The sequence below is a fragment of the Salarias fasciatus genome, chromosome 14, assembly GCF_902148845.1.
Source record: "Salarias fasciatus chromosome 14, fSalaFa1.1, whole genome shotgun sequence".
In the NCBI taxonomy this organism is placed as follows: domain Eukaryota; kingdom Metazoa; phylum Chordata; class Actinopteri; order Blenniiformes; family Blenniidae; genus Salarias; species Salarias fasciatus.
In genome coordinates this window covers 33,140,442-33,167,284 of record NC_043758.1, presented here as the reverse complement: position 1 = coordinate 33,167,284, position 26,843 = coordinate 33,140,442, and the positions used below count along the sequence as shown (strand labels likewise).

Here is a 26,843-nt window from a genome sequence, read left to right as displayed (position 1 = left end):
TTTTTCTAAAGCCATGTAGAAGAAAGAGATACAATGATTTTCAATATATTTAGGCCTTTTAGAAATACTGCTGCAGGGATTTAATCACATTTCCATAGAAAACACTGTGGCTCCACTTCCATGCAGACAGAAGCTCTGCTACTGTGCATGTGCACCACGGCTGGAGTCAATAGTTCTGCATATGCATTAGAAGGACAGCAACAATAACAGAGTGTCATGACTTCCACTTCATATTCTCCTGGACCTGGAATAGCAATCCAACTCGTTCATCCGCCAATGTTAATCTCTCTGAACTCACCGCTGTCCATGTTGAAGCTCATTTTTCTTTTGCATGTTTGTGGTTTCATTATTAAAAACAAAGAGCACCCACCAGTTGCTGCATTATTTCCAGAGTTTTTTCCATTTTCTTGGAAACAGACACCGTTCTCAAAACGTTGTGTAAACATGAAAGTTTTGTGAAAGGAGAACTTGAAATCGCTGTGTTTCTGCTTTCATGCACACGATGCCTGGGATTTGTTGTCTCTGAAGCTTCTTCAGTAATTGTGTTGGAAGCAGCTAAATGACAGTTTGTTTTTGTTTTTTCTTCAAAGCTGGTGTTTACACTAAACAAGCCCACCGGCAGCTAACTGTGAGTTCATTTGTATCGCTGGAATATGAGAGTGGGAACATACTTCTTATCTAAGTCTTGGCAAGAATGCAAAAACTGCAAAAAAAAAAAAAAAAAAAAAAAAAATCAGTCCATATGTATTTTCAAGAGGTTGTTTGAAGTAACATGAGCTAAAAATAGAGAAGATATGATGTTCCTATGATAAATGAACCTGGGAGTCTGTGGGCGGCTTTTTAAGCTGACATCGTGTACTTCAGTATATTTCACGTGCCGTGCAGCAAAATGACAGATGCTTTTTGTTGGGGATGTATTTCTTCTTCTTCTTCTTCTTCTGTTTTTTTTTCCTTTGGCACGAGCACATGTAGCGCTGCAGTTTGGGGCCCCAGGGCCACTCACGAGAAAACATCTTCACAAGAAAACATCTTTCAAGTCTGTCAGTGAAGGGCTGCAAACACACACACACACACACACACACACGCATACACTGTGTACACCAAAACCCCACTTTGTAAATAACTGAAGGCCACAGACAGTGACGACTTGCCCCGAACAAAATGGCTGGATTGAGAAGAATATCATCTTAATTATTAAAAGAGAGGAGAGGAAAACAACCTAAACAAAACAAATAAATTATATTGAAATAGTTGGCGCTGGGACGAGGGAATTGGATCCACTGAATGTGTGTTGAGCTCTGTTTAAAGTGGAGCTTTGTTTTCTTGCACATTTTCCTGTCAAGAGGCACATTATCTGAAGTTACTTATGAGGCAATCGGCCTTGCATCCACTTGCTGCCGCTGAATACTCTCTCCTTCAGCAGGAAGCTTTTACCCCCACAAGGCTATTCATTAGAAGAAAGGAAGCCTGTTAAATCAACACAGCTATATCATGTTTCCCTTTGACAAGAGCCTCTGTGGCAGGAAGTCCTTCTGTTGATACCTGCACACGCAGACTGCTGTTTATCCTGCTTTCAGAGGTGGATGGAAGGGCCCCGGGAAGAAAGCGGAGGATGTTCCCGAGCCTCTTCGCGGCGATAAATCACCACATGTAATCCTGCAGCCGGCTTTAGCGCCATCTATGTCACAGATGTAAACAATGAAATAGGCGGAAAGCAAATCGAGCAGAGAGAGACAGATAAACTAATCAGAGATTTAAACGAGCCCGCTTCATGGGAACAAATTCAATCCGTCTGCATCCTGATTGTCTCAAAACGTTCTTGTCGTGGCGGCACGCTAACATCAATAACAGTGATTTGATCACCCGGCTCACAGAGGGTGGCTGATGCAAAAGCGAGCGCCACAATGCGCACGTTCTCAGTAATGAATAAAGATCCACAAGTAGCGAAATTAATCAGAAAAAGCCTTTGAAGGCCATAACTTGTGCCAGCTTTCCAGCAAAGCAAGATGACAAAGTTCCTTCAGAAAGAGGCCCGAGTGATTATCAGCTTGTTCGCTCTATTCATCTTCAGAGAGAGACGTAAATAAACATGTCATCCGTCATCGTGAGAGCTAAATTATGCTAATGTACTTCTAACTTTGATTAGCAAATTAAGGCTTGAAAATAAGTTCAAATCCCGCAGCATATCAATCAAAAAACATCAATCTGTTCAAGTACATGCTCGCTGGTTGTTTGTGTTTTCTAAATGAATTCTTCCTGGAGGCAATCATTCTGGTACAGTAGCAACAGTTCCTGCCACTTGACTAATTCAGTTTGGCACAGGCTGTGGAAATAAGGTCTTTCAAGATTCAAAGTAGCAGATTATTGAGTGACCGGCTCCCTTCTGCGATAACGCAGCTGATTCGATCGCAAAGTGTCTAAATCAATAACATGAAAAAAAACAAACACTGTTCTGAAGTGATCTTTGGTCTATTTCGTCTCGTATGCAGGTTGTCAAACAAGATAACACCAAATTCTATTTCTGGATCTTTCTGGAAACATACAAAATCATGTATAAGCGCTTCACCAACAAGACTCTCCTGCGAGCATCAGACGCTGCTGCGAACTGATGACAGTGAATGCAACATTTAGGTAAACTGGAGGAAGATGAAGTGATTCCGTAACACCCATCCAGCCAAGCAAATCAAAGAGCAGACCGGGGGAGTCCTCGGCGGTGGGTTCCCATCAAACGCAGCCGGAGTGAAGCCAGCGCGGCTCAGATGTAGACTCCAGGTGTATCGGTGTGAAGCCCATTTCAAGCCACTTATCACAAACAGGAGTATTTACAGAGGGGAGTTGTTGACGTAATTAAGACGCACCTAAGCTTGATCATGAATGACACATGCATCGTCGGCTATGAGCGCGCACGACAAACTGTTGACTGAAGGTAACATACATAAAGGAGAAGAGTGGCCTGGGTGCTCAAACTGCTGTCAAGTGCACTGCAGACCTCACCAAACATCGAGAAACTCAACTAAATAGACCAGAACATCAACATGACTAAAAAAAAAAAAAGCTGCAAATATAACCTTCGTATGACTCATCCTGGTAAGCCAGCAGCTTTAGTGCTATTGATATGAAAATGTATTGGCGTTCGCAACAGACAATAGTCTTCTCCTGGAGAGAGCTAAATTGCAAAATTCCTTGACAAGAAAAGACATTTGTGTCCAGATAAAAGTGAGTCGTAAATGTCAACGCATTCCTGGTTCTGATTCAACAACGTCTCGCAGGCATCACATTCAATAAACATCTCCACCCTATGTATTCTGTCTGGTTATGTGTTTTACATTGTTTTTTTAACCTTTAGTGAATAAAATGGAGGAGTGAATACCAGTGATGGGAGGGAAGATCGGGGAGAAAAGTGACCTTAAACAGAGACGAGACACAGGAGTCGAAAATCAGGAAGTGCTAAAACTGCAAAAGACAAGACAAATAAAAAGCTCTAACTTAATCCAGGCTGGAGCAACACTTGAAATCGTGTCTCATGTGACTTCCTGTTTAAATAGATATCAATAATATAATTAGAAAATAAAGCTCTATTCTTTAAAGTCTAGTTTTACATTCTGAACAGTGTTTGAGCATTGAAGCAAAGAAAGCCCATTCAGGTTCAGATAGATCAAATTTAAACCCAGGGCATTCATCCCATGAAACTACAGCACTAACCATTACACCACCACCTTATTATCTATAGAAGAAGGGGATATTATATTGACCAAATTAGTCCTGACGCTCAAAAACCACTAAAAGAAATCAAACTGTTCACATACGCCACAGGCACAGAGACATTTTATTCTCTTTCTCACAGAAGCAAGGTGACACTCTCCTGCAGCTTGTAATTGTTTTATGTCCAACAACTATTTAAAGATTCATCAGAAATTAATGAAGCGTTGTAGAGCTTGAGACCAAGTTTCAAGGTCTTGGTCTTGACTCAGTCTTGGGTTAGAACATTTTGATTACATTACTAGTGAACGTTCTACTTATATTCATCTCTCTCTTCAAATTTACCCAGTTTAAAGCGTGTTGTTTAAAAAAAATGTTCAAGAAAGTGTATCAGGTGTATTTTCTTAAAACCAACTTAGAACACCACACATAAAAAAAGAAAAAAAGTCTTCAGTCTGCTGTTTCTCCATTTTAGGGAAAACATTGATGACTTTACTGCATATTTAATCATTGATAATAACTAGTAAAGCTTTCTGTCCGTTCTTCGTTCTCACATCCAAAAAAAAAAAAGAGATCATGCCATTCCAGAACCTTGTCCTGAAATGGAGATTTTAAACACCACTGACGCGTTGGGCTCTGTCGATGTGGTTCTCAGTGACTGACCTCAGGTCTGAGAACCGAAACCTGCTGCTGAAGAAAGCCAATCCTCCCAGGACGGCTAATTGGTTGTGACTTGTCATGGCATCCGGCCACAAGACTTCAGGGGAATTAGTCACGACTGGCTGTGCTGTGAGGATCTGTTGGTTTGTTTGCATTTTTTGCATGGATCAGCTTTTTCAAAGATGGCGTTGCAAATAGCAGCATAATCTAATCAATGGCTGGCTCTGCAGAAGCATTTGTAGCAGATTAGGAGACTTATTTGTGTTAGCGGTAATTCCAAACCTTGAAAGAGGAGAGGTCGGGGGTCAAAACCCACAAGTCCACACTTACAGTTTACCGAAGACTTAAAGTGGTGTAAGATGTAGAACTTTCGACTCAATTAAATATTCTCTGATCACCTCTGGTGCACAAAGATAATTGAGTGGTTAAGTCAGCCGCTGCTGCAGCTACCTGCTTATGTCCCTCCTGGCAAACAATCAGATCCCAGCGTCTCTTTTCCCCCCCTCCCCCCGTCTCATTTTCAGCTGCAAGAAGAAAAAAAAAAATTCCACTTAAAAACTGCAGCTCTTTAAGCAACTAATCACATCGGCATATTTTAACAGCTCTCTCCACATTTTGGGAGGGTTGCACCGGGAGCATTATTTTGTTGAGGGAAACAGGCTGGAAGGTAACGACACAAACAACCAACGGCTTTCATGAAACTAGCTATACAGTTGAAATTGCAGTTACTGTATAATATGTAACGCAATACTGTATGTTTTTTCTGCCTTTGTTTTGTGTTCTGCTCTTTTTTTTGTTGCTGTTTTGTTCTTTCATCCTGGAAATCTTTGAAATTTCTTTTTTAATATATTCATCCAATTAAGTAGAGTTTTAATAGCTAATTAATAAAAGGTAATTATGATTTAATGGCATCCCTTGATTAAGATAACTTTTTTTCAGTTCAGATTTATTTCTGGGACTTTTTCTCAACTGAAGTGTTGGGGAATGAAGGGATGAAAGAAGACAAGAAATAGCTTGTAATTTGCACCTTTAATAAAGGAAACCACATTGGAGCAAATCAGCAAGCTGCTAACTTCACGTCATCTGGTTGTCACTCAACACTCCTCCCGCCACACTCCAGCTCCCTCCAACACTCCTGCACTCTCTCTATTAAATTAATACCAGCACAGGACGAGTAAACGTTAATCACAGGATTTAACTGTGAAAACATTGAGCTTTATCAGGTCTGTAAGCTGCAGTATGACTGGTCTCCCGGGAACTGAAAGGAACTTCCTGAGCAGCACAGAGAAACGTCCCGTGTTCCATAAACCTCCAAAAGAAGAAATAAATCATATATTTTATTGGGTAGAGTTAAAAACTGTTGTTGAGATGCTTTCACTTATTTAAAAGAATTAAGACATTTTAGCTTTACTGCTAACTGAAGCTGCTGCCTTAATGGTTTCTATCCCACTAAACTGTTTTTTTTTAACCAATTCTGGACTAATTCAGCCCTTTGCAGTACCTGTGATGTATTAACAGCCTGAAATAAACTGGTTTCCATTCATTAAGGCCTGTTTGCCGCTGTCTGCATGTTGGTAGTTAATCTCAGCTGGTCGCTCTTCTGAATGCTAACATTCATGCTAACACTTCAGCTGATCCAAATGCAAGGGTTCCATATGATGGTGGAGTAAATGTGCAATATATTATACAAGTGCTGCTAAATTGAAGATAATATGGATGACACTGTCCAGGAAACTAGCTTGTAGCTCACCGCTGCTGGAAGACACAACCCAATGAGTTCCATGCAGCCTACACACACTGTACAGAGTGGCGCCTCGATGAGGAGGACATTTCCATGATTTCAAGGTGTGTTCAGACATAAAATCCAGCCGTGCTCAGTTTCACAGTTTGGATTTGTAGGCCGCTGCCCCGTCGGATCATTTATTTTGGGTGAAGGATGCTCTCCGTGCTATAATGACCGGACACTCCGGGCTCGGTCGGGCCGCTGATGAGGATTGTTTCTGACAAAGGGTCATTGACTCTGCATGACAACAGACATGCTTGTGTGCGTTGATGGGCTGCCTCCTCTGGCACAGTTAGTCTAAATGTAGACTGGCACTGACACTAATGTACGCTGATAAAGCTGTGAGAGTCAATAGTCGGGGGAAGGGAGTGCGGGGGTGGGAGACACTGGATTCTTAATTTACCCCATTTGTCCCATTTGTCAGACGCTGGAGCTCGGTGGTAACCGGGCTGATGAATCATTCTCAATGTGGACTGGAGAGCTCTCCACTTACAGTCGGTGGCTCCGGCGATTCCTGGCAGGTGAAGGTTTGTTTTCGTGGCAGGCTAAATATCCGGGGGAGGAGGAAATTTTAATCTCAACTGACATAATGATGCTGCGTGAGATTTGACTCAACCCCAGCTGCATTTTCTCTCCCAGTGACAGATTCACTCAGGGAGATCACCAAGGACACCGGCGAAGAAATAGGTTTCACCCAGGAAGAGTATTTGTAGGTACGTGTCAATACGGAGACCTAATTGGCCTTTTCTTTTTCTTCCCTTGAAGAAACAACACTGGTATTGATAATTGACATAATTTTAATTGGAAAAAGTTGGAGTGTGCGTGTTTGTGTGATGAAAAGTGTGCTGAAGTTATTACTCTGTTCAGCAACACCCAGTAAGTAAATCTGTTTCTGAGGAAACAGGATAATGAAAAATAACATGTAAGTGGAAGAAAAACACTGATGTCTAAAAGAAGGGACTGTTTCTGTGTATGTTGAATGTATGTGGTCACAATGACACACCAGCAATTCATTACACTGAAATTACTCTAATGTACGTTTATTTGCACATCTACAAATATAAAAGGCTGGGCTGAAGTTCTACACAGTGATATGAATTCTTTATTCACTGAGTTATAAAGCCACACACTCTGAATCCCATCCATGGCGCTGACTGACACGTTCATGGTGTTAATATTCTTTTGTGTAGAACAACAACAGTAACTTAGAACACTGCACAGCAGACGCAGAGAACAACAATGACAACTAAACCATAAAATGCTCATAATGTTGGTAAAATCTAGCTGGTTTGGAAAAAATTCCCTCTCTGCATTACTGCACTGTTCAGTCTGTTTCTGAGAGAACCCACAAAAAGATGAAAAGCAACCAAAATGTCACGTAAAAGCTCATAGTTACTAGCGATCTTGATCACCCATGTAGTGGCGTGATTGGGTTAATATGAGTGGCTGAGAGGTTAGTGCTATTGTGAGAATGCACCCTTTTATAAGTAGAGGTTGGATTTAAGGGCTTTTTCCCCTTCTCACAGTGAAAAACATGCACTTGAGGCTAATTTGTGAGTCTAACTTGCCCTTTATAGTGAATGTCAATGTGTTACAGTGTCAGTTTCTCTTGTGAAACTCTGGTGACCTGTCCTGGATTTACCTCTTTAAACACTCACATGTGAAAAAAACGAATGATTTATACTAAAGAGACACTGTACTGTAGCTACAAACCAGCAGAAGTGAAACACAAACGCAGCAGCCGGCACTGCTTGTGAAGATAAATAAGTAACAGGGCTGCCAGTAGAGCTCGTCCTCCAGCAAACAGGAGTTCTGTGAAATAGTAACGGGGCTAGTTGGTATTGAAGACAACAGATCCCGATAATGATGAAGTGATTTTATATGCATGTAATCACTCAATATTCAGTTAAAACTTGCAATTATGTAAATTAATTATTCAGTGCGTTGTTGATTATGAAGTTGTCCTTCGGTCAGAGGTGTAACTGATCCACTTGTTTTGACAGAATCCACAATAAACTTGGCTTTTGTGAAATGTTTTGGTTTATTTTAGTGGGTTTGTTTCATTCTGCCTTTAATCTCTCACATATTTGATTACAGCCAAGCGTCTTTTGATTGTGCATGTACAGATTTTTCACAGCGTGCCACTGAACATGTTGGTGTAAAACACTGAAGAAATGACAGAAATCAATTACAGTGTGGAAGAAGTGCGGAGTGAATGATGCATCTATTTCTGCTCCTTCATCTCTGCGGGACTGAGGGCTTCAGAAAGAACGCCAGTCCTCGCCCGTTTCATCATCAAGCTCCGTCAGAAATTTGTATTCAAGGGGATTTTTTAATTTCGAACCTCTGAAAAGACACGACTGAGCACGAGCTCAGAAATCAAAGAAAATATCGGGAAGCTGATGGTTGCAACTTTGCCTGTGACGAAGAAGCCTTTAGCCACATTTATGCAAATGCAAACGCCGGGAATTCTGTCACGCCGCCTCTCTCGCTTAACTCAAAGAATTTGCGGTCATGCACACAAACTGTAAATCGAGAGGTATTGTGTGTGTAAGGTCATCCGGGCTGAGTGCGGTCAACAAAGGGATGAAGGGTGTGCACACTAACTCCCTCTCTGCCTCTCTTAAACCCACACACACACACACACTTCCCTGACGCTGGGTAAATGGTCACAGGGACAGAGAATTCCCAGCAGGACTTTGTAGATGAGGGTTGTCAGCACTTTTCTCACCAGAGGGTTTAGGCCTTTCGTTCTGCTCCAGGATGGCTGGGTTTAATTGGAGAACGCTAATGCGCAGCTGGATAGCAGAGCTGTTCGAGCCATGACTGGCTCTGAAAATGGGAGGGTGTTAAAGCAGGCCTGCTCTGTGTGTGTGTGTTTGTGTGTGTGTGTGTGTGTGTGTGTGTGTGTGTGTGTGTGTGTGTGTGTGTGTGTCCATCCCTCAATACCCCAACCAATTTATTCATAGCAGTTTGTTTATGACTGGTCTCATTTATAGTATAATAGGCAATAATAATTTGGGAAGATTGATCCTGGGTTAATCCAAATAATTGCCAATTCATTATGATTTCACATTTTTCTGGAAATAGAATTGCCTTCTTCTGTCTGTCAGCGGGGCGGCAGACGCGTACCCAATCGATCAGGTTAGGCGCGAAACGTGTTTCTGATCAAACAAAGTCCAAAAACTGTGCGAGCACTGTCAGGAGCATTCGCCACAATGGAGAACGAATTGGAAAACTTGTTCGTGCCTCACCGCATGATTGTAAATGCTGGTGGAGTCCTCTGAAGAATTAAAGGGACATGAATAACAGCGTGCCAGCGCAAGTCGATATACAACATAAAAGCTTCATCCGGGAACAAATAAATTTGAGTTCCTTCAGATGATCATTTGAACGTCGCATATCTGAGTTCCACGCTTCATTCTGTATTTCTGTGTGATGTTCTCAGTCCGACAGACGCACAGAAGGGGAGAACCATGCATTTATTACATTCATCTGTGTTTATGTTTGACTTTCTTTTTTTTTTTTTTATCTCACCAAAAACTGTTAAAATCCAAAGAATATGCTATGCTGCTTGGCAGGATGAAACTGTTATTCCACACTGAGTCTGAGAGTCTGTTTGAAACAAGATTGTGCAAGTTACTGGAGAAGAGACTAGTTCTGTCTTTGAAGAAGAGCGGAGCTGAGCGGGAAGTTTACATCAAAAGTAACAAGTAGACTGTATCTCAACTGAGCAGCGGATCTACTGACTAGAATAAATGGTTAGGGTTAGAGATTAGGCAAAATTCTGTATAAACAGACCTCATTTTCAAAATGTTGCTATGAAACAGAAAAATGATGTATTTTCACTTGAAATGTGTGAATGTAGCCTAAATGCTAGATTGGTGCACAGGATAGAATAAGAAAAAAACAAGCCAGTTTAATTTATAAAGTGTGACCGGGTTACTGGGTTACAGTGTATTTAATTTTTTTTCCCATTCAGTTCTGGTGGTTTGAGGCCTCCTGTGACCCACGGAGGTGAAAACACACCTGGTACCTTGTTGAAAGCCCAGCAGCATCGATTCTGTTTGAGGACAGAGGTCTTTGACCTTTAACCTTTAACAAAAATTTAAACTTCAAAACAAAGGCAAAGCTTGTGATCTTCACATACAAGTTTGTCATACAAATAAAACAGTGGTCAATATTCCATATATGAACTCAAGCCTTTATCACATTTAATAACTCCTACATGTTTTCTCTCTTTTTTATCGATCTAGGAATTGTGCAGCAATGAAAAACGTGAAATGAGATAATAATGTGATTCATTTGTAAAGGTGTATTATGTATAGCCTGTTCATCTGATTTCTGTTTTTAACTTGAAAATATAATAAACTATGAATAACTGCTTGAACAAAGCAGCGTCCATAAGCCTTCAGTGCTTTTGTAATTAACGTGCTGTATTGTACGACGGTTGTATGAATAGCATGAATCTTTACAAATCCAAAAGGGAATTTAGCCAGTTCTGGGACTTTCTTTGAAAAGCAGGGTCAATGTAATGCTTCTCAATAGCACCAACGCCACGTTTTCAGAGGAGGATTACTAACCGTCAGCTATTTGCCGATACGGAGTACGGATACGAGCACCGATTAAATGCCTTGGCAGTACGGGGAAGCTGTGGTTTGGTTGGTAGATCAGTTGTCCTACAATCGGGAGGCTGCTGGTCAATTCTCGATCTCCCTGTCCACATGCCCGAGTGTCCTTGGGCAAGACACTGAACCGCTAAATGCTCCCTGTGGGCGGCAGACGCTTCCACGGGTGTGTGATTGTGTGTGTGTGAATGTGATAATGGAGTGTAAAGAGTGCTATACAGTTATTCTGAAAATGTTGACTTTTCATTAGATGCCTTAATGTCCAGGGCTACATTTAACTCACACTTTCACTGTGTCGTCTTCTTGGACCTGGAATTTCAACATATCTGATTTAAAAATGGAAAAAAAAAAATGTCACAAACGAATACTGGTGTCAGTATCAGTGCATCTCCACTTTTATTTAACCTATTTTACCATGTTTTACTGTATATACTATACCTTCACATGGAATTCACCAGGAATAGGATAGGTGTTGTACCCGGGCTTGGATGCATTGAAATATCCTAAGATGACACTCAGACGGCAGTGTGATCTATAAAAGGCTTTTAACTGGCATTATTTCAGCTGTTAAGCTCTTTCCAAAATACTTTTGTTGTTGTTATTTGGGGGAAAATCAATCCTGTATACTTAGCAATTCAGGAAAATGACTCAACCCGTGTAGAAATACTCTATATTTTTCTGTTCTTTTCTTGCACTCTGTGTGGATTTCTCCATGCTTGGCTGACTGGGGACTGGGTGTGGAACCTAAACAATGATCACTTGGACTGAGAGGCGAATCAGGCTGCATCAATCCTCAGCGCTAAATCTCACTCTTCACCTCAAACTGGAACGAGATTAGAAATGAGATAATTCTAACAGTTTCTGTGTTATTCTGTGAAGCGTCTCGGTGGATACGGCTCCAGACCGGGCGGCTGGAGACCCCCCACCCCCCACCCCCCTCCCCCTTCCTTTCTGGATGGCGTCATTGTTTCTGAATGAGCGCGGCGGCCGGTCAGCTCGGTGTGTGGGCTGAGGCTGGCGGCTTGAATCGTCCTGCTCCGCTGTGGAAACGCTCCACTCCCAGGCGGCACGCTACCACTGCAGACCCCCGCGATCACGTTCCACCGGGCAAACAGACGGATTAGCAGGGGCAGCGATGCACATCGGCGCACATCAAGACCAAACCAAACAGAAAAGTTTGAACACGTTGTGCTTGTGTGTGTGTGTGTGTGTGTTACCAATAATCCTGGCCTGGTTTAGTGATTTGTTCTCACAAACTTTATATTTTCTAGAGCACAAATACGATTGTTAAAAATGACCCAAATGAAGAGGAAAATAGTAATCCAGCTCTCAGCTGTTTAAGAAACGGCACTAGGGATCCATTAATGTACAGCAGTGTTTGCTTTAGTGTGATTGTTCAGTCAGCTGCATCCTGCTGGAACAAAGACAGTTCATTACTGAGTGTGCCTTCAGCGGACGGAAAGAACTGTTTGAGTAAATGTGCCATTTCTCTTTTCTGGTTCAGTCGTGGCGGGATATATTTCTACAAATTTCACGTTTTGGTTGAAGATGAGAGTGAAACGTGTGTTAAGTTGCCCCGCATGTTGCCCGAGAGGCTAAATCCGAGGAGACGCACAAAGCAAACCGGGAGTCAAAACAAACAAAAATGTCCGGCATGTGAGGACGCCTTGGAGGGGACGACCACAGAAAACCCCACAGGAGACAAACGTGAGCCGCACCTTTCATTTTCATAAACCTGGAGCTTGAATTTGACACGGGGTGACATGAAAACGGCAGATCTTACAGAGAAATACTTTTTTTTGTGAGTTTTTTTTTGTTTGTTTCAGATTTAGTTAAAACATACAGTGAGGAGCGGTGGACAAGTCACAGAGAATCTGTTCTGGATTTGCTAAAACTAGTTTCTGCTTGTTTTCATGTTTTCATGCCTAATGCAAGTATTTTATTATTGGAAACTGTTGCTAGTAATATAATAGCAATAACACACTAATATACTGGAGCCGAGTGTCGGAGCAGCACTAACATGTAGCTTTACAAATGCATCATTTGGTGTAATTTTGTGGCTGAAGTGTTTTCAGTTTCACAAAAAGGATATATTACAGCTAAAGATTTATTTGGAGTGAAATCAAACCTTGAAATAATTTGACAGCAGAAATTACTTTTTTTCATTTTTAGCAAATGTTGAAAATCAAGTTCAATAACTGTGAGATTCCTCAAAAGAAAAAAAAAAGAAAAAGCTGTGTGATGGTGATTAACCTCAAACACACAACTCCAAAAAGTAGTTACTTTATAACCTGGCTGCTTTTTCCATTATTAGGTTTGGAGTCAATCCAGGGGGGGGGGGGGGAATCCAATATTAACTCTTTTTGGATGAAATGTTAAGTTTTATTCATTTGGGCGTGTTTACTAACATTTAGAGTGGCTAAAAGCACTTTGCTTGTTTAATAGGAAAAGCAGGAACAGAACTCCTTGATGTGATCTAAGTGATGAGACAAATTAATGCCATTTTAATTAAAATGAATCTAATTTGAAGAGGAACACTTTAATGCATACACGAATGTCCTGAGTCATTATCATAAAGTTACCGGCTACTTATCAGCCCCTCTGGCAAACTGTCATTACGGGAGTACAACACTTGCACATGCAAATTCAATTGTGCACATTTCAAAAATTGATGCAATTTTGTTTCAAAAACACATTAACGCGACTAAAGTGGACGAAAACCTCATTTGAAATGTTATCACATTTTTCTAAATGGCATTATTTGAGAGAATTGCTCTAATCCACTTACAAAAATGATCACAAACGACCTGACAAAACCTCATGTTTTGCACATAAATAAGGGGAAACACTTTCTTCAATAATAGATGTCACTGAAGCTACATTAAATGTAGCTTTTTGGCTTGGAGCTGTTCCATTTTGTCATATTCTTCTTTCTGGATTTGAAGTTTTAGTTATTCTCATAGTTGTTATTGGTGTAGCATGGAGATCAGGACAGGCAGAGCATTTCGGTGGGGAAAAGTGTGTCTGGTGGCATTAAGTGGGAGATTCCCACTGTGAACAGGGAAGGTTGTTCCTCTTTCTGTTTTCTTCTCTTATGTGAACTGAATACTGCAACAAAAATTCTATTCTGAGTACACTTGTTGTTTTTAAATATTAAAATAGTCAAATCCAGTCAAGTCGAGATCTTTTCAACCCTTTTCTAACCGTGATACATAATACAAAAAAAAAAATAAGGCATATAGATTTGCAACTACAATAATAATCCAAATTAGGGTTCCAAAAGCCGACACATTTTAGGTTCATGAGCCACAATCCCTGGTATTTGTGACAATTTCCAAACCTTTACAATATCCAAAAACCCTTTTTGAAAGATGACACATGACTTGAATGCCACCATGTTAAAGTTTGATAAGGTAATAATAATAACAGTGTTCTTTTCCCCTTGTTATTTGTGACCAGTGGCCTTTAGTGGGCTGGAATCTATTACATCTTCAAAGAAGCGTTAACTTGAGAGCAAACTGCCTTTGATTGCAGCACATTTTATTATGGATGACCCCGATGTAACCTCAGGCTGCACACAGCGATAGCGAGAGCAAAACGAGGGAAAAGGCCATGAATAATTGATTTAACCAGATAAAGGTCACTAAAAAAGACCAACAAACTGGGGTAAAAAAAAAACAATGTTTTTTTGGTGTTTTTTTTTTTTTTTTTTTTACAGGTGAGACTGTTCTTCATTGAATCCACTGAATAAAGACACCAGCCGAGTTTATTGGGAGGTTTCTCTTGTTTGTTTTGGTCAGTACTGTAATCTCTACAGACAGCAAGTGCAGCATGAAAACCACCTGACTGATCAATGAGTGAAACCCCCTTCCTGTATCCATCACACTGAATTGCTTATGCACGGGTTCAATAAGCATTTAGTGGCTGCAGTCCATCGACTCGTGCTATCGGCTGTTTGTGTGCTTTCCTGGAGTCATTTGGATTGACTAATTTTTTCCAATTCTGAGCTTATTGGCATCAGTTCACAGAAACAAAGGAGCCAAGTCGTCAAATTCAAGAGATTAATCCAGAGTTTAGTGAGCGGCTGCGGCCGGCAAGCGATAGAAACGGAAAATTAAAAGGGGACGAAAAGCCAGAAACTTGTGGGGCTTTATAAAAGGACTGAAGAATTTAAAATATGATGCTTATGTGAATGAATTAAAGACATATCATGGAGAATTATAGACTAAATCCCAATAGTGTATTTGTTTTGTTTCTTTTGAATTATACATTGGTGAGAGTCATCTTTGTATACACCACTGAATTATTTGAGATAGGAAATTATGTTTGTGGAGAACCGCTAGTAAGGTGGAACTTTTCAGAGCTGCTCCGAAAACACAACTTTCGTGAAACGCTTCTCCTGTGCCATATTTCATTTTAATTCCATATAAAACTCCCTGAACTGTGTCATTGTTAATGTTTAAATTGTATTGTTCTGTGTGTGTGCGCGTGTGTGTGTGTGTGTGTGTGTGTGTGTGTGTGTGTGTGTGTGTGTGTGTGTGTGTGTGTTTGTGTGTGTGTGTGTGTGTGGCTTCATTACTAAACCCAACATTGCCAACTTGTGGCCTGGAATACTTACTACATTATTTTCAGCTTGTATTTTTTTTTTTTTTTAATTTCTATTGAAATATTCCCATCTCAGTACTAATATCTAAATACCAACTACAAAAACCAGCTATTTGGGCCCACAGCCGGAAAATGTGAATTATTTATTTTTTTTAAAAATGTACAAATGATACATTTTTACTTGAAGTGTTGTTGTTTAAACGGGTTTGGACTAGCTAAAAAAGCATGATACAGCCCCTTTAAGAACAACTGTATATGATCGAAGCCGTGAACACATAAAACTCGAGCTACTTTTAAAAACTTGGGCCAGAGGTTTTCAGCAAGTTTACTTACTCTCAGCCAATGAGCCATTTTCTATTGTGAGTAAAAGGTACAAAATACTGTTCAAACTGCCTTTTTAAATGCTGGAATGTCCTACAATAACACTCTGGGATGTTATGTGGAAGATCAGTGTATTCTTTGATATCTGAACATGGTGCCATGTTTAATATTTTCTAATCTCACATTGTGTTGGATTGACATCAGTACCACACACGGTCCTTTAACAAATCGTCCTTTGAATTTCCAGCCCACGAGGAACACATTTTAAAACTAAAATTCGGCCGTATTTCATCTCCAAAGCACTTTGACGGAGAAACGTTGCCGGATTCCACTCGCGGCCCTGTGAGGCGGAGAAAGAAAAAAAAAAAAAAAAATACGGCCATGCATGTTAAAAGCCTATGTGCCATCAAAGCCCCTTGGGCTACAGAGGGCTCTTTTAGCAAATGGATGGCAACAGCTGCAAACTCTGGGCTGTTCTTAATGTGCGCGGTGCAGATGTCTGCACTTGAGTCCCACAGTCTCAGACAGATCTGTCTGGCTCTACACTGGGCCTCTCTCATCATATCTCTGCAGCTTCATTAAGCCCTGAACTCAATACCAACATCTGCCTGACAGTTTTTACTCTCCAATTAAAGGGGAAGAAAATACATCAAACGCTGCGGAGATAACCATCAAAGGCTCTTGTTATATACTGTATGTAGCCCCTTTATCTATCTTGTGTTAGCCGTATCATCAGTAGCCTACGCACCATGACCCTTTTCTCAGCAGCGCTGACACCGAGCCGCGATACCGACGGGGGAAAAGACCTTCCACACTGCTGCGGCTCCGACACTTCCTCATAATTTGCCGTTTATTCTTCTGCAGATCAACAAACTGGAGCCTGTTACGAAGTGATCCGTCCAGATGGGAAACGTCCTGCTGTTTTTTTGGGGTTTTTTTTGGGAGGGCTGTTGTCTCCTTTCAGTTCTCATCGATGTAAAAGAAGATGCACGGGGAAAAGTTTGAACTTTTAATGTTGAACGTATCACCGCTTCAAATCATTTTTTTCAGAACATACCTTTTATTTCTTACCCAATAAAAAAAAGAAAACAAAACAAAAATAAATCCACTTGTATGAGGTGAAAAGCATACATTACCAATTACAGATGCTGGGGATAAATTACCAAAATGGGTCGAGGACATGAACCATATTCAACCGGATAACACACATCTATCCAATCAGTGAACTGCGACAGAACATCGTTGACTATTGAACTTATTTAATGCGTAAAACAAATACAAGTTACTTCACTGGGTCATCACAATTGAACAAGAGATTTTCTTTTTTCTTTTTTTTTTTGTAATATTTGTAACACCCTCAGAAATATACATTCACATGGCTGCATACAGACAATTTATCTCTTTTTGCGTTACTTCCCATAAACACTGAATCCACAGACTGTATGCATCACCCCCTTTGTATGACAGTGAAGCCACTACTGGCATATTTAAAAAGGTACTAGAGGAGCATTTTTAAATGGGACTTTGGAAATAAGCTAGTCACCAACTTCATCTATCCATCACCGAGTCTCCAGGATTGCAGTCAAAATAGGTATATCTTACAGAACAGGGTCCCTACACAGCTGTCCCTAAATAAATCCCGACTATAATTTCGACCATATGTACATTATTTACAGTGGAATGTTGAACATACTCAATACAAAATAAAAGTAGATTAGGATGGAATGAAGTTACAGTCAGTATTACAAAAGAGAAACTAATAACAACCTGACGATATTAAGACAATGTTTACATCTACCGCTACACAGAATGATGACTCCAGAAGGAATTTCTTTCTCCAATATGTCTGAGAAGCAAGATGTGGCAGTGGGTTTCAAACGAAGGCATGAAAGAAAACAAAAAACAAAAAACAAAACCTTGAGATAAAACCTTACGTTTGTGCTTTAAAAGGGGGTTCATTTAAAATGTACAAGTTAAATAGATTTCCCATCGGACTGCAATTGTTGTGCTTAAGGAAGTCAGCAATGTGAGACCGAGCTGTTAAAATTAGATCTCTTAATCTGGGATTGATTGGAAATAAGTGCCGAGTGGCTGTTTAGTCATCTTTGAAATCTCAGAGTGGTAATAAAGGCAGCTTTGAAGAGGTCAGTTAGGCTAAACGTCAGGTATAGACACATGATTCAGTGAATTTGTGTTTGGAATGTTATTTAATTGTTGCAGGAATGTCAGTTTTTCATCTTGAAACACTTGTGAGGAACAGTCATCTGTGAGGACGAGCTGTAGATCTGCTCTCATGATGCAAAACAGCTCCCTCTGCTCCATCTGAACCACACATATCACCATTTCAGCAAGATATTAATTAGACGGGAGCTTCAGTGGCAGCCTGGTGGCCACCAGATTGCAGCACGCTGCTGCGGGCCGGCGGCCCATTCTGCAGCCAGTCGGCCAATGTGGTAGCCGTTGGTCACACTGGCAGGATCAGCACGCCCAGGCTGCTCTCGCAGATCGGTTCAGAGGAGGTGGAGGTCAGGGCTGCTGGAATGTTATTCCAACCCTCCGCCTCTAAAATCTGGAGATGTGGGACTGCCACAGGTTGCGTGGCCTGCATTGAAATTAATATGTTTTAGCTCCAGACTCACATGTCCACAAGAAGCATTGCTGCAATCAATAAATATCACACCACACACAAATCCCCTTATGTTTCGAGTAGTACTTGATTAGGGTAGAGGGATAAATAACATCCCAACTCCACTGACTTAAGTTTACTGCCAGTAGACAGCCACCATTCACGTGATTTTTTTTTTAAGAGTGTGACGTCTGCTATCACTGCGGTGTGTTCTGACATGGATAAATAACACAACAGTTCAAACTAGCTCGTGACTTCTAACATTGATAGGCACTGAATGCAACAACACAAGACTCGTATATAATGCCGTTTATCGAAGGTACAGCCAAGCGCTCCACCTGCAAGTGAACAATAAAATTAAGACGACAAAAACAACGATTCTGCTTTTGCACTTTGAAAGTGGCGTCTCGGCCACACTTAGCTTTGACCGTCTGAATCCCTCTGTGGCAAACTCCATGTATCTCTCTGGAACTGATACACTGAATAAAAAAAAACAAAAAAACAATTAAGGCTGCAAAAAAGTGAAACTGACTTAACTGAAAACCAACAGAGGCGAGACTGAGGTCAACAGGCTTTAAAAAAAACATGATATTCCCCGTTCTGTAATGCGAATTTATCTTGAAAATACAATATAGCTTGAGGCTCATGATTAACATGCTCATCTAAAAACATACAGCAGACAAGCATGGTCTGTAAAACATTCTCATCTCAGCAAGGCAGAAACCTGCTCTCACAGAGATGTTTTTTTTTTTTTTTTTAATCTTAGTTAATAATAATATATAGAGAGATATATTTATAGAATTTTTTTTTTCCGTGTGTGTTAACTGCAATATTGTTGCCGGGTATTTGTGTGCCCATAAACTCATACCTCCGTCAATACTAGCGGCGCTTTGTTGGTGGCGACGTCTTTTCAGCTGTGAAATGAGGACAAACACACTGGAATCGATAGAAAAAAAATAGCAACATATGCACTTCCACTCCCACACAAAAAAACATGCATAAAATAAGGCTTAATACAGTATTTATATTGTTCAGAGCCAGTCAGATATGTCGTCTAAATCCGCAGATTTACCCCGGTGCTTCTGTTATGTCCGATCTCTCACGCGGAGCTCTCTCTCTTTTGTTTGGATGTATGTTTGAAGCATTTTGCTCATTGTGTGAAGGACCTCAGTGCTGAGGAGAGAAACAAGTCATTTGCTCTGCTAGCATCCACTGGCACTTGTTAACAGCAACTGTATAAACAGATATATACGTATGTAACGCCTGCAGGCAGGGTCACTGCGCCCCTGTTAGCAGACACATGAAGAGAAAGGACAACAATTCAGTACTTTAACATCAACAAAAAAGCAAAAGAAAAATTCATCGTACAAAAGGAAACAAAATGAAAAAATCATAATAAAAGCAGCAGGTGACTTATTTTACTCCAGCGTGGCCACCGTCATATTTTTAATTCCCTTTACACGTTGATATATTTTGTTCTGTCGATGCAGATCTTGCATGTCTGCTCCTCAGTGTCCGTAGATGACTCATAGAAAATGCTGTTGATGAAAGCCAACTCTTCAGTACACAGTCACAGTTAGAAGGAGAGGCAGAGTCAGGATGGGGAGAATCCTCACCGCTCTTCACTGACATCCATTCGATTAAAAAAAGGGTTCCGAACAAAACCAAACAGTCTGAAACAAAGGAGGGAAACACAAAGCGCGTGTGTCCACAGGCTAACCTGTTCAAGTCAAGTGACAATCAAGATGGTTCAGAGCATTTTTCCAAGTTCCCCTGTGTGGTTTTGGACATGATTGCGATGCACCACTGGAAAGTAGAAATCGTTGAGTATGACACGACTGCAGCCCTTCTCTCCCACGCCATTGGGTTTCTCAGATAAGGGCACTAATTTAACACGAATCATTAAAAAAAAAAAGAAAGAAAGAGAGAAAGAGAGAGAAAACACGAGGAACTGTTACTGCCATGTCCGTACGGCTCAGTAGACTGACTCCCTCCGAGTAAAGGAACAAATTACAGTCAGAGGGGTCGAGGAATACTAACCATCTCTTTGGGAAACAGCAGTAACCTCTGCTTTTACATATAGATGTACAAAATTGAGCAATTCCAAGAACGCCTCTGAGAAACGATACACATCTGTGTGGCAATTTTTTTTTTCTTCTTTCTTTTCTTGGAAACATTTGACCACAGAAACTACAAACACGTATAACTCCACCTGTAATTATATCAGACACTGAACTCTCGAATCTCAGCTCATTAAAAAAAAAAAAAAAAAAAAAAAAAAAAAAAAAAAATCATATAAAAGAAAGACATCATGAAAAATAACAAACTGGCAATGCTAATGGAAAACAAACAAAACAGATCAAACATCCAGTGTACGACTTTCACAAATGTGCTCAGCGAAAAAAACAAAACAAAAAAAAAAACCTCAACCTGTTTGTCTCTTTTTATACATTTAATACATTTATGACATGAAAAAGAAAAACACGCGAAAACAAGAATACGGCGGCACTCATCGATCATCCACCTCCTCGGCCTTGTCCTTGTAGGTCAGTGAGAACAAGTCCATTTACATACCTTAGTTTGTATTCTCTGCCCATTCGCCTGATGGAAATGATACCAACGCTGTCATGTTGAGAAGTTGACGTTGCTAGCACTTTAAATAAGACGCTCGATTTTTCTAATTGAGATTAGTCGGATGGGGTCGGAGGTGGGGGGTGGGGGGTGGGGGAGTCAGGAGGGAGCGGGGCTGTGGCGGTGCAGTTTGACAAATGGGAGGGTGGGGGTGGGGGAGGGGTCGGTGATGGAGGTGAAGGGTGCAGTGGAATGCATGTGGGGGACCAGGGGCCGTTTGGTTTGGTTGTTGCATGCCACTACACGTACCACTCTTTCTTAGAAATGACAGAGCCGTCGGTTTGAGAGATCATATCATCGGCTATTTCAGGTTCCGGGTCGTACTGGAAAGCCAGAGTCCGCTCATCGTAATCTCGACTCTCCCCTTCATCCACGGTGAAATAGGGCCTCTTCAGGTCCTCCGCCTCGGCATCGAAATCGCGCTCGCTCGCCTCGAACCCTCCGGTGCTGCCGATCTGGGCGGGCTTCTTCTCGTCGTCCGAGTCGTCCGGGTACTGCAGGTTCTTGGGGATCGGGGGATGGGCGGGCAAGCCCCCGGCCTTGCTGTACCCGTTACCGAACACGTGTTTCTTGGTGCTGTAGTCTCCTTTGAAGGTGCGCTGGCGGCGGCGCAGGAATACGAAGAGCAGTATGGCTGCCACGCCCAACAGGGCAACACCCCCCACAGCGCCCCCGATGGCAGCACCTGCATTGTGCGGGTCCTGCGGGATCTCTCGGCCAGGTGGCTGGTTGTTAGGGAATTCTGGGTAGGAAAAGACAGATGGAAGGGAGTGTGTCAGTGCTCTGGTGGGAGGAGGTGCGTTTGTGCAGGTGCAGATTTTTTTTTTTTTTTTTTTTTAGGAAAGATGAAGTCAGGGAGGCAAGGTCGGAAAAGCAAAGGGGAAAGGAAGGATCCCTCGGCGCCACAGCAAACCCCCCCTCCCCTAACCCGACTCCACGGGAGCCCGATGTGGTGGCCGGGCTGAGTCACATGCAGTTAATGAGATATGCAGCCATCCGCCAACACCATCAGGGCGGCGAATGACTGAAGATATTTAAGTAGCAGTGAAGCTTTGACGGCATGCAATTCTTTGGTTTGAAAGGCGGAGGAGGACCAAACAATTTATTAGTAAACAGCGGAAAATGAATTAACGTGCTTTCTCTTTTTCTTTTTCTTTTTTGGGTTAATACATTATGTTTCATAGCAGTCAAAGGAAACATATTGAAAGGTACACAGCCGTACGGTTGAGCACAGAGATAGTTCAACAAGACATCTTCATCATCGGCGTGGTGGTAATGAAATGAAAGCGCTCTGCCAGAGATGATTATCAGCAGCCAAGCACACACGCAGCCGTAATGCATCGAGAGAGCTGATAAACATGAAGCTCTCCCATTCAGGCAGCAGAGCACACAGTAGGAAAAAAAAAATAATCCCAAGGGAGGAAATATATATTATTCAGTAAAAGCTGAGAAAAGAGAGAAATATATCAAATGAGCCATAGCTGTGGTCTTATCTACAACTGAGTGAAAATGACTAATGGCTTGTTAGTGACAGTAATAAGACATCGGAGTCTGAAAGCTGCAATTTTTAGCCGTCCAGCATTTTACAAAGCCTCCTCAGAAGACAACAAGCAAAGCTCGCAGGTGCTAGCTACAGGTAAACTCAGCCCTGCCTGTAGCCTTCACTGTAAACCAAGGAAAACTGTGCAAATCTGCTAGGAGCACAGGCAGAAGACTCTATGGTTTCAAATGTGGGGTGCCAGAGAATTTCAACCTGCCATCACCCGGCCACGTCCTTCAGTCAGTCATGCTTCGGGCAGAATGAACAGCGGAGGTGTCAAAAATAAGGCTCTTTAGCCAAAAATGGCCCGCTAGGATCTCCAGTCTAGCCAAACCACCAAGCAAACTGTCACAATTCCATATTCTTAAGAATAGTGGACACAACCCGACACTGAGACCTGAGCTGAGACACGGGTAATGCTGCCATGGCAGCTAGCTAACTAGCATTAGCATCCAAGCCACGCTGTCAGGGTGAATTTGTAAAAACATACACACTACAGAAGACACTTCACTACATTTTGCACAAGAAAATATCACTAAAATTGGGCCTTTCCTTTTTCACTCAAGATGATTTACACCATTTATCCAGCAAACCGTCACGGGTGTCTGAAAGCGATCCCAGCAGACCGAGGGCGAGGTCACAGTCCTACCCAGACAGATCCAGGTAAACAAAGGAAGCATGGTGCTTGTTAATGAAAGGTTTGGTATTTACAAAGAGAGCGCAGGCTAATCACATAATGACACCATGGAGATGTCGTCACATGCTGAGACAAACGCCTTAGATAACTGAGCCCGGGGATTTATTCAATAGAAAGCTAAAATAAACTGTGGTAACAGAGATAGAAAAATAAGTCTGACATTAAGAAACACAAATCAACAGCAACCTGGAGTGACTTGCTGCTTATTTCAAAGGTCGGTGGATCTCAGGAAATTGACCATTTCCCGCTAAAAAAGAAAAAAAGACCATGAGTAGATAAGATAGTGAGGTGACTAGTTCAAAACGATCTAAAATAAACCCTAAAATGGTGTTTTTGTGTATTTGTTTTTCATTTCAGGGATGATGTAGGGTATGTTGTTGTTACTGAACCACCAGTGAGTCACAGTTAAATGATTCTCGGTAAGTTAAAGTGAGTCACTTCTTTCACGGTACAGTCATTTGTGTATGTTTTTCCTCTTGAAAGGGAAGCAAAGGCACTTTTAACTTCACAAGTGAACATCGAATGTGGGATGATAAAAGATTAACGGAAGAGGTGAAAGAGAGGACAGAAAGACGGGACATTCCTACATCAAATTCAACACGAGGCGAGACAAATCAGACAAGATACTGCTTTTGATATCATTCCTTGCTAAACTTACCGCAGCAAAACATCATGAAGCAATAAGCACAGATCTACACACTGTTTACCACCTCGTCTGGATCCGACAACTACTGAAATAATCAAATCAAAACATTTAATTCGAGGAACATTTACATAATTTTGCACCAGCAAATGACATTATGTCACATTTTAAATGCAGCTCATGCTCACAGCTGGATGTTAATTGTGTGTATGCACACAATATTGCATCATCGCTGGAGATGGCTGGAAACAAAAAAAAAGGCAGAAACCTGAAGGATAACTGCCTCAAATTGGAAGGTTTTTACACCATGGCTGATTATAATTTAGCTAAAATATGGGTTTATGATGAACAATCCTCTAAGTGCTTTGGGGATATTAAAATATCCAGGTTGATACTCTAATCCGAAGAGTCAGAACATCAATGCAAAAAAAAGAAAAAAGAAAAAGCACAGCTGCCTACCAATGCTGTTCTGAGAAAACTGAGGTATTTCCACCATAAGTAGAAACTGTTTTTTAAATTATTGTAATAAACCGTTGAACTCAACTCATCATTCTTGATCACAGCTGCTCCTCAGTGGTCATGATGAATCTTTCAGCACAATTCAGGTGTAAAAGGATTGTATGGATGAAGCAAAGACGCCAATAAAGCTTTCTGCTCCCGTCTAATCACAGTGGCGCTCTATCGGCCCAAAAATGGCGAGAGACCTCCCAAACACAGTCGCTCTCCCCTCAGCTGCTCTTCCTCTGCTCGCCTTCTCCCAGGGCCGACGGCAAAGCTCTCCAATTTCTAAAGCGGAGCTGGGCACAGTCTCAAATATCAGCTCAGGTTTTAATCTGACCACCTAATGGGATTATTCAGACACAGGCCTTCATTACACACATCAATGAGAGAGCAGAGCCAGGTCACCCCTGCTCGGGAACACATCCTCCCACCAAGTCCAAAGACGGCTGAAAATCCAGCGGATTGAAGGGGCAGAGAGAAAAAGGAAAAACAGCGTCCTGTAATCCTCTCCTCTACCCCTCACTGCCCTCCTCGGTGAGCATCTGCCTTTGCGCTCATCGGCTCCCTTATTCAGTCCTAATTAGGCCACTTTTTTGCCGTGCGCTTCTAAGGCTGCCCATATTTACAACCGGTAAAAGAGGTGAAAGACACAAGGCAGTGAAAGATGATTCAGTGAACCTTCAAAGGCTCTGGCTGTCATCTCCATCCCTACAAAAGATCAAGTGACGGTACCTCTTGACACCTGTATTTGAAGAATGCAAGCTTCAACTCTAACAAGTGAGGAAGGAGCCATTGTCCATGTAAACCAAAGACATGAAAGCAATAGTAAACATACACATTTTCTTTTTAATGCGTCTTTTCTTTTTTGTTGGATTGTTGCCAGACGGCGTTTCGGAGGCGGTCGCCCTCAAAGCAACAAATGGGGAGTTTTCTGCAGGAGTTACCGAGGCGTGTTTTGCTGGAGTGGGAATGGAAGAGAGGGAGGACTGACGCTTTGAGATGTTCTCAGGCCGCGTAATGAGGCTACTTTTGAAGGTAAGAGACGCGAGGAAATAGCAGGTAGCGCTCATCAGACCGCTCGGCGCAGAGGAGGGACTTCGCTTTTCATGTTGCAACTTAAAAAAAGGCGCGCCGGCAAAAGGAGGGCTGGCTGTTCTCATCGCACACCTCCAGCAGGTCGCACCATCACGTCGTGCAGATAATAAAATGGTGAATTAAAAAAAAAAAAAAAGAGGAAAAACCTTCAACATTGTTGTCAGCATGCACTCTGGAAGTGTGTGTGGAATCTGAGTGGTTATATGGTACAAGCTAATCACATTAAAAAACCAATAATAACAATAATAATAATATTAATAAAACAATCGGACATGGCTGTGGCATGCTGGCGTCTGACAGCGCGGAGGCGGGAGAGAGGAGGCATTCCACCAGAACGCCGTGGCTACAGGCAACACCTGCTAACACACAGATAACATAAAAATAAAAAAATAAAATAAATGAAAAAATAGGCTTCAGCAGCACAACAGTAGCCTTGACACTGTTCCAGGCAACAAAAGGCAGCGTCTATGAACATCAGTGGAGAGAAACGCAGATAGTAGCATAACTTCAGCTAAAATGCACCACTGAGATTAATCGGCCGCACGATGTGCCATGAAAGGCTATAATTCAGCCCGGGCGGGGGGCATGATGGATTTATACAGCAAGAGAATAACATTTTAACACTGTGAACTTGCTGTTTTGTATTAAATCATCATACGATTTTGAAAAGTCACGTTTGACCAGGTCAGGGGAATGTTTCCCAAATTTTGATCATGATCACGATTTTGGCTGCTGCGATTAAATTTAGATGATCGTTGCGATTTTTAAATTGAAAAAACGGGCTCTGTTGCGTCAAATCAAGCACTTTTTTAATCCAACAATCAGCCAACCACCAGGGGGCGACCTGAGCCGTGTAGCTCCTGCTGCCTTCAGGGACACTCCGTAAAAGTAGCTGCTGATGGACGCCACTGGTGTCTCAGTCAGCTGTTAGCTTAGCTGTTAGCCACCGATGAACTAGCTGGCTTTGAACGATTCCTTCATGCTCAAACATCAGTCGATGGAACGCATCTCAACTTCTGTACCGGTGGAAAGAAGATGTAAACGCTGAGCGTCTGGGACGGAACGGGAAAAGCTGTTATTGACGGACAGTTCAGGATGTGAGCGGCGTAGCAGCGGCTTGGAGAGAAAGAGGGAATCATTGTTCTGGTAGGTTTCATTTCTGGGTTTAGCGTGTCTGTTTACTGTTCTCTTGTTGTTTTATCTTCATCTAGTTGTTCAGTGATCATCGTGTTGCTCTCAGGGGTTAGAATGCAGCAAGTGACGGTCGCTCAGCTGTGAGGCGTTCAGGTTCCAAAGTCATAATCCGGCTCTTTTCACAACAGAGGTCTGGTCAAACGTTTGTAAAAACTCACAGTCGGCGCGTCTATATGATCGTTTCGAAGGGAAAGTGATCGTTCACAACATTGACATGGTT

The 26,843-nt window shown here is 41.8% G+C and overlaps 1 protein-coding gene across 5 annotated transcripts in view; it reads right to left on the bottom strand.

Annotated features, from left to right (window-relative positions):
* Positions 1-26,843, bottom strand: part of nectin1b (nectin cell adhesion molecule 1b) — a 183,021-nt gene that overhangs the window by 81,743 nt on the left and 74,435 nt on the right. The window contains exon 6 of one of the 5 annotated variants that reach the window (XM_030108918.1): positions 20,620-21,695. The exons of the other annotated variants lie outside the window; for them this stretch is intronic. Coding sequence (XP_029964778.1) covers positions 21,193-21,695 — 503 coding nt within the window. The 3' untranslated portion in view covers positions 20,620-21,192. Of the gene's footprint in view, positions 1-20,619; positions 21,696-26,843 lie in introns of those variants that run through there. 5 annotated transcript variants of the gene reach the window in all.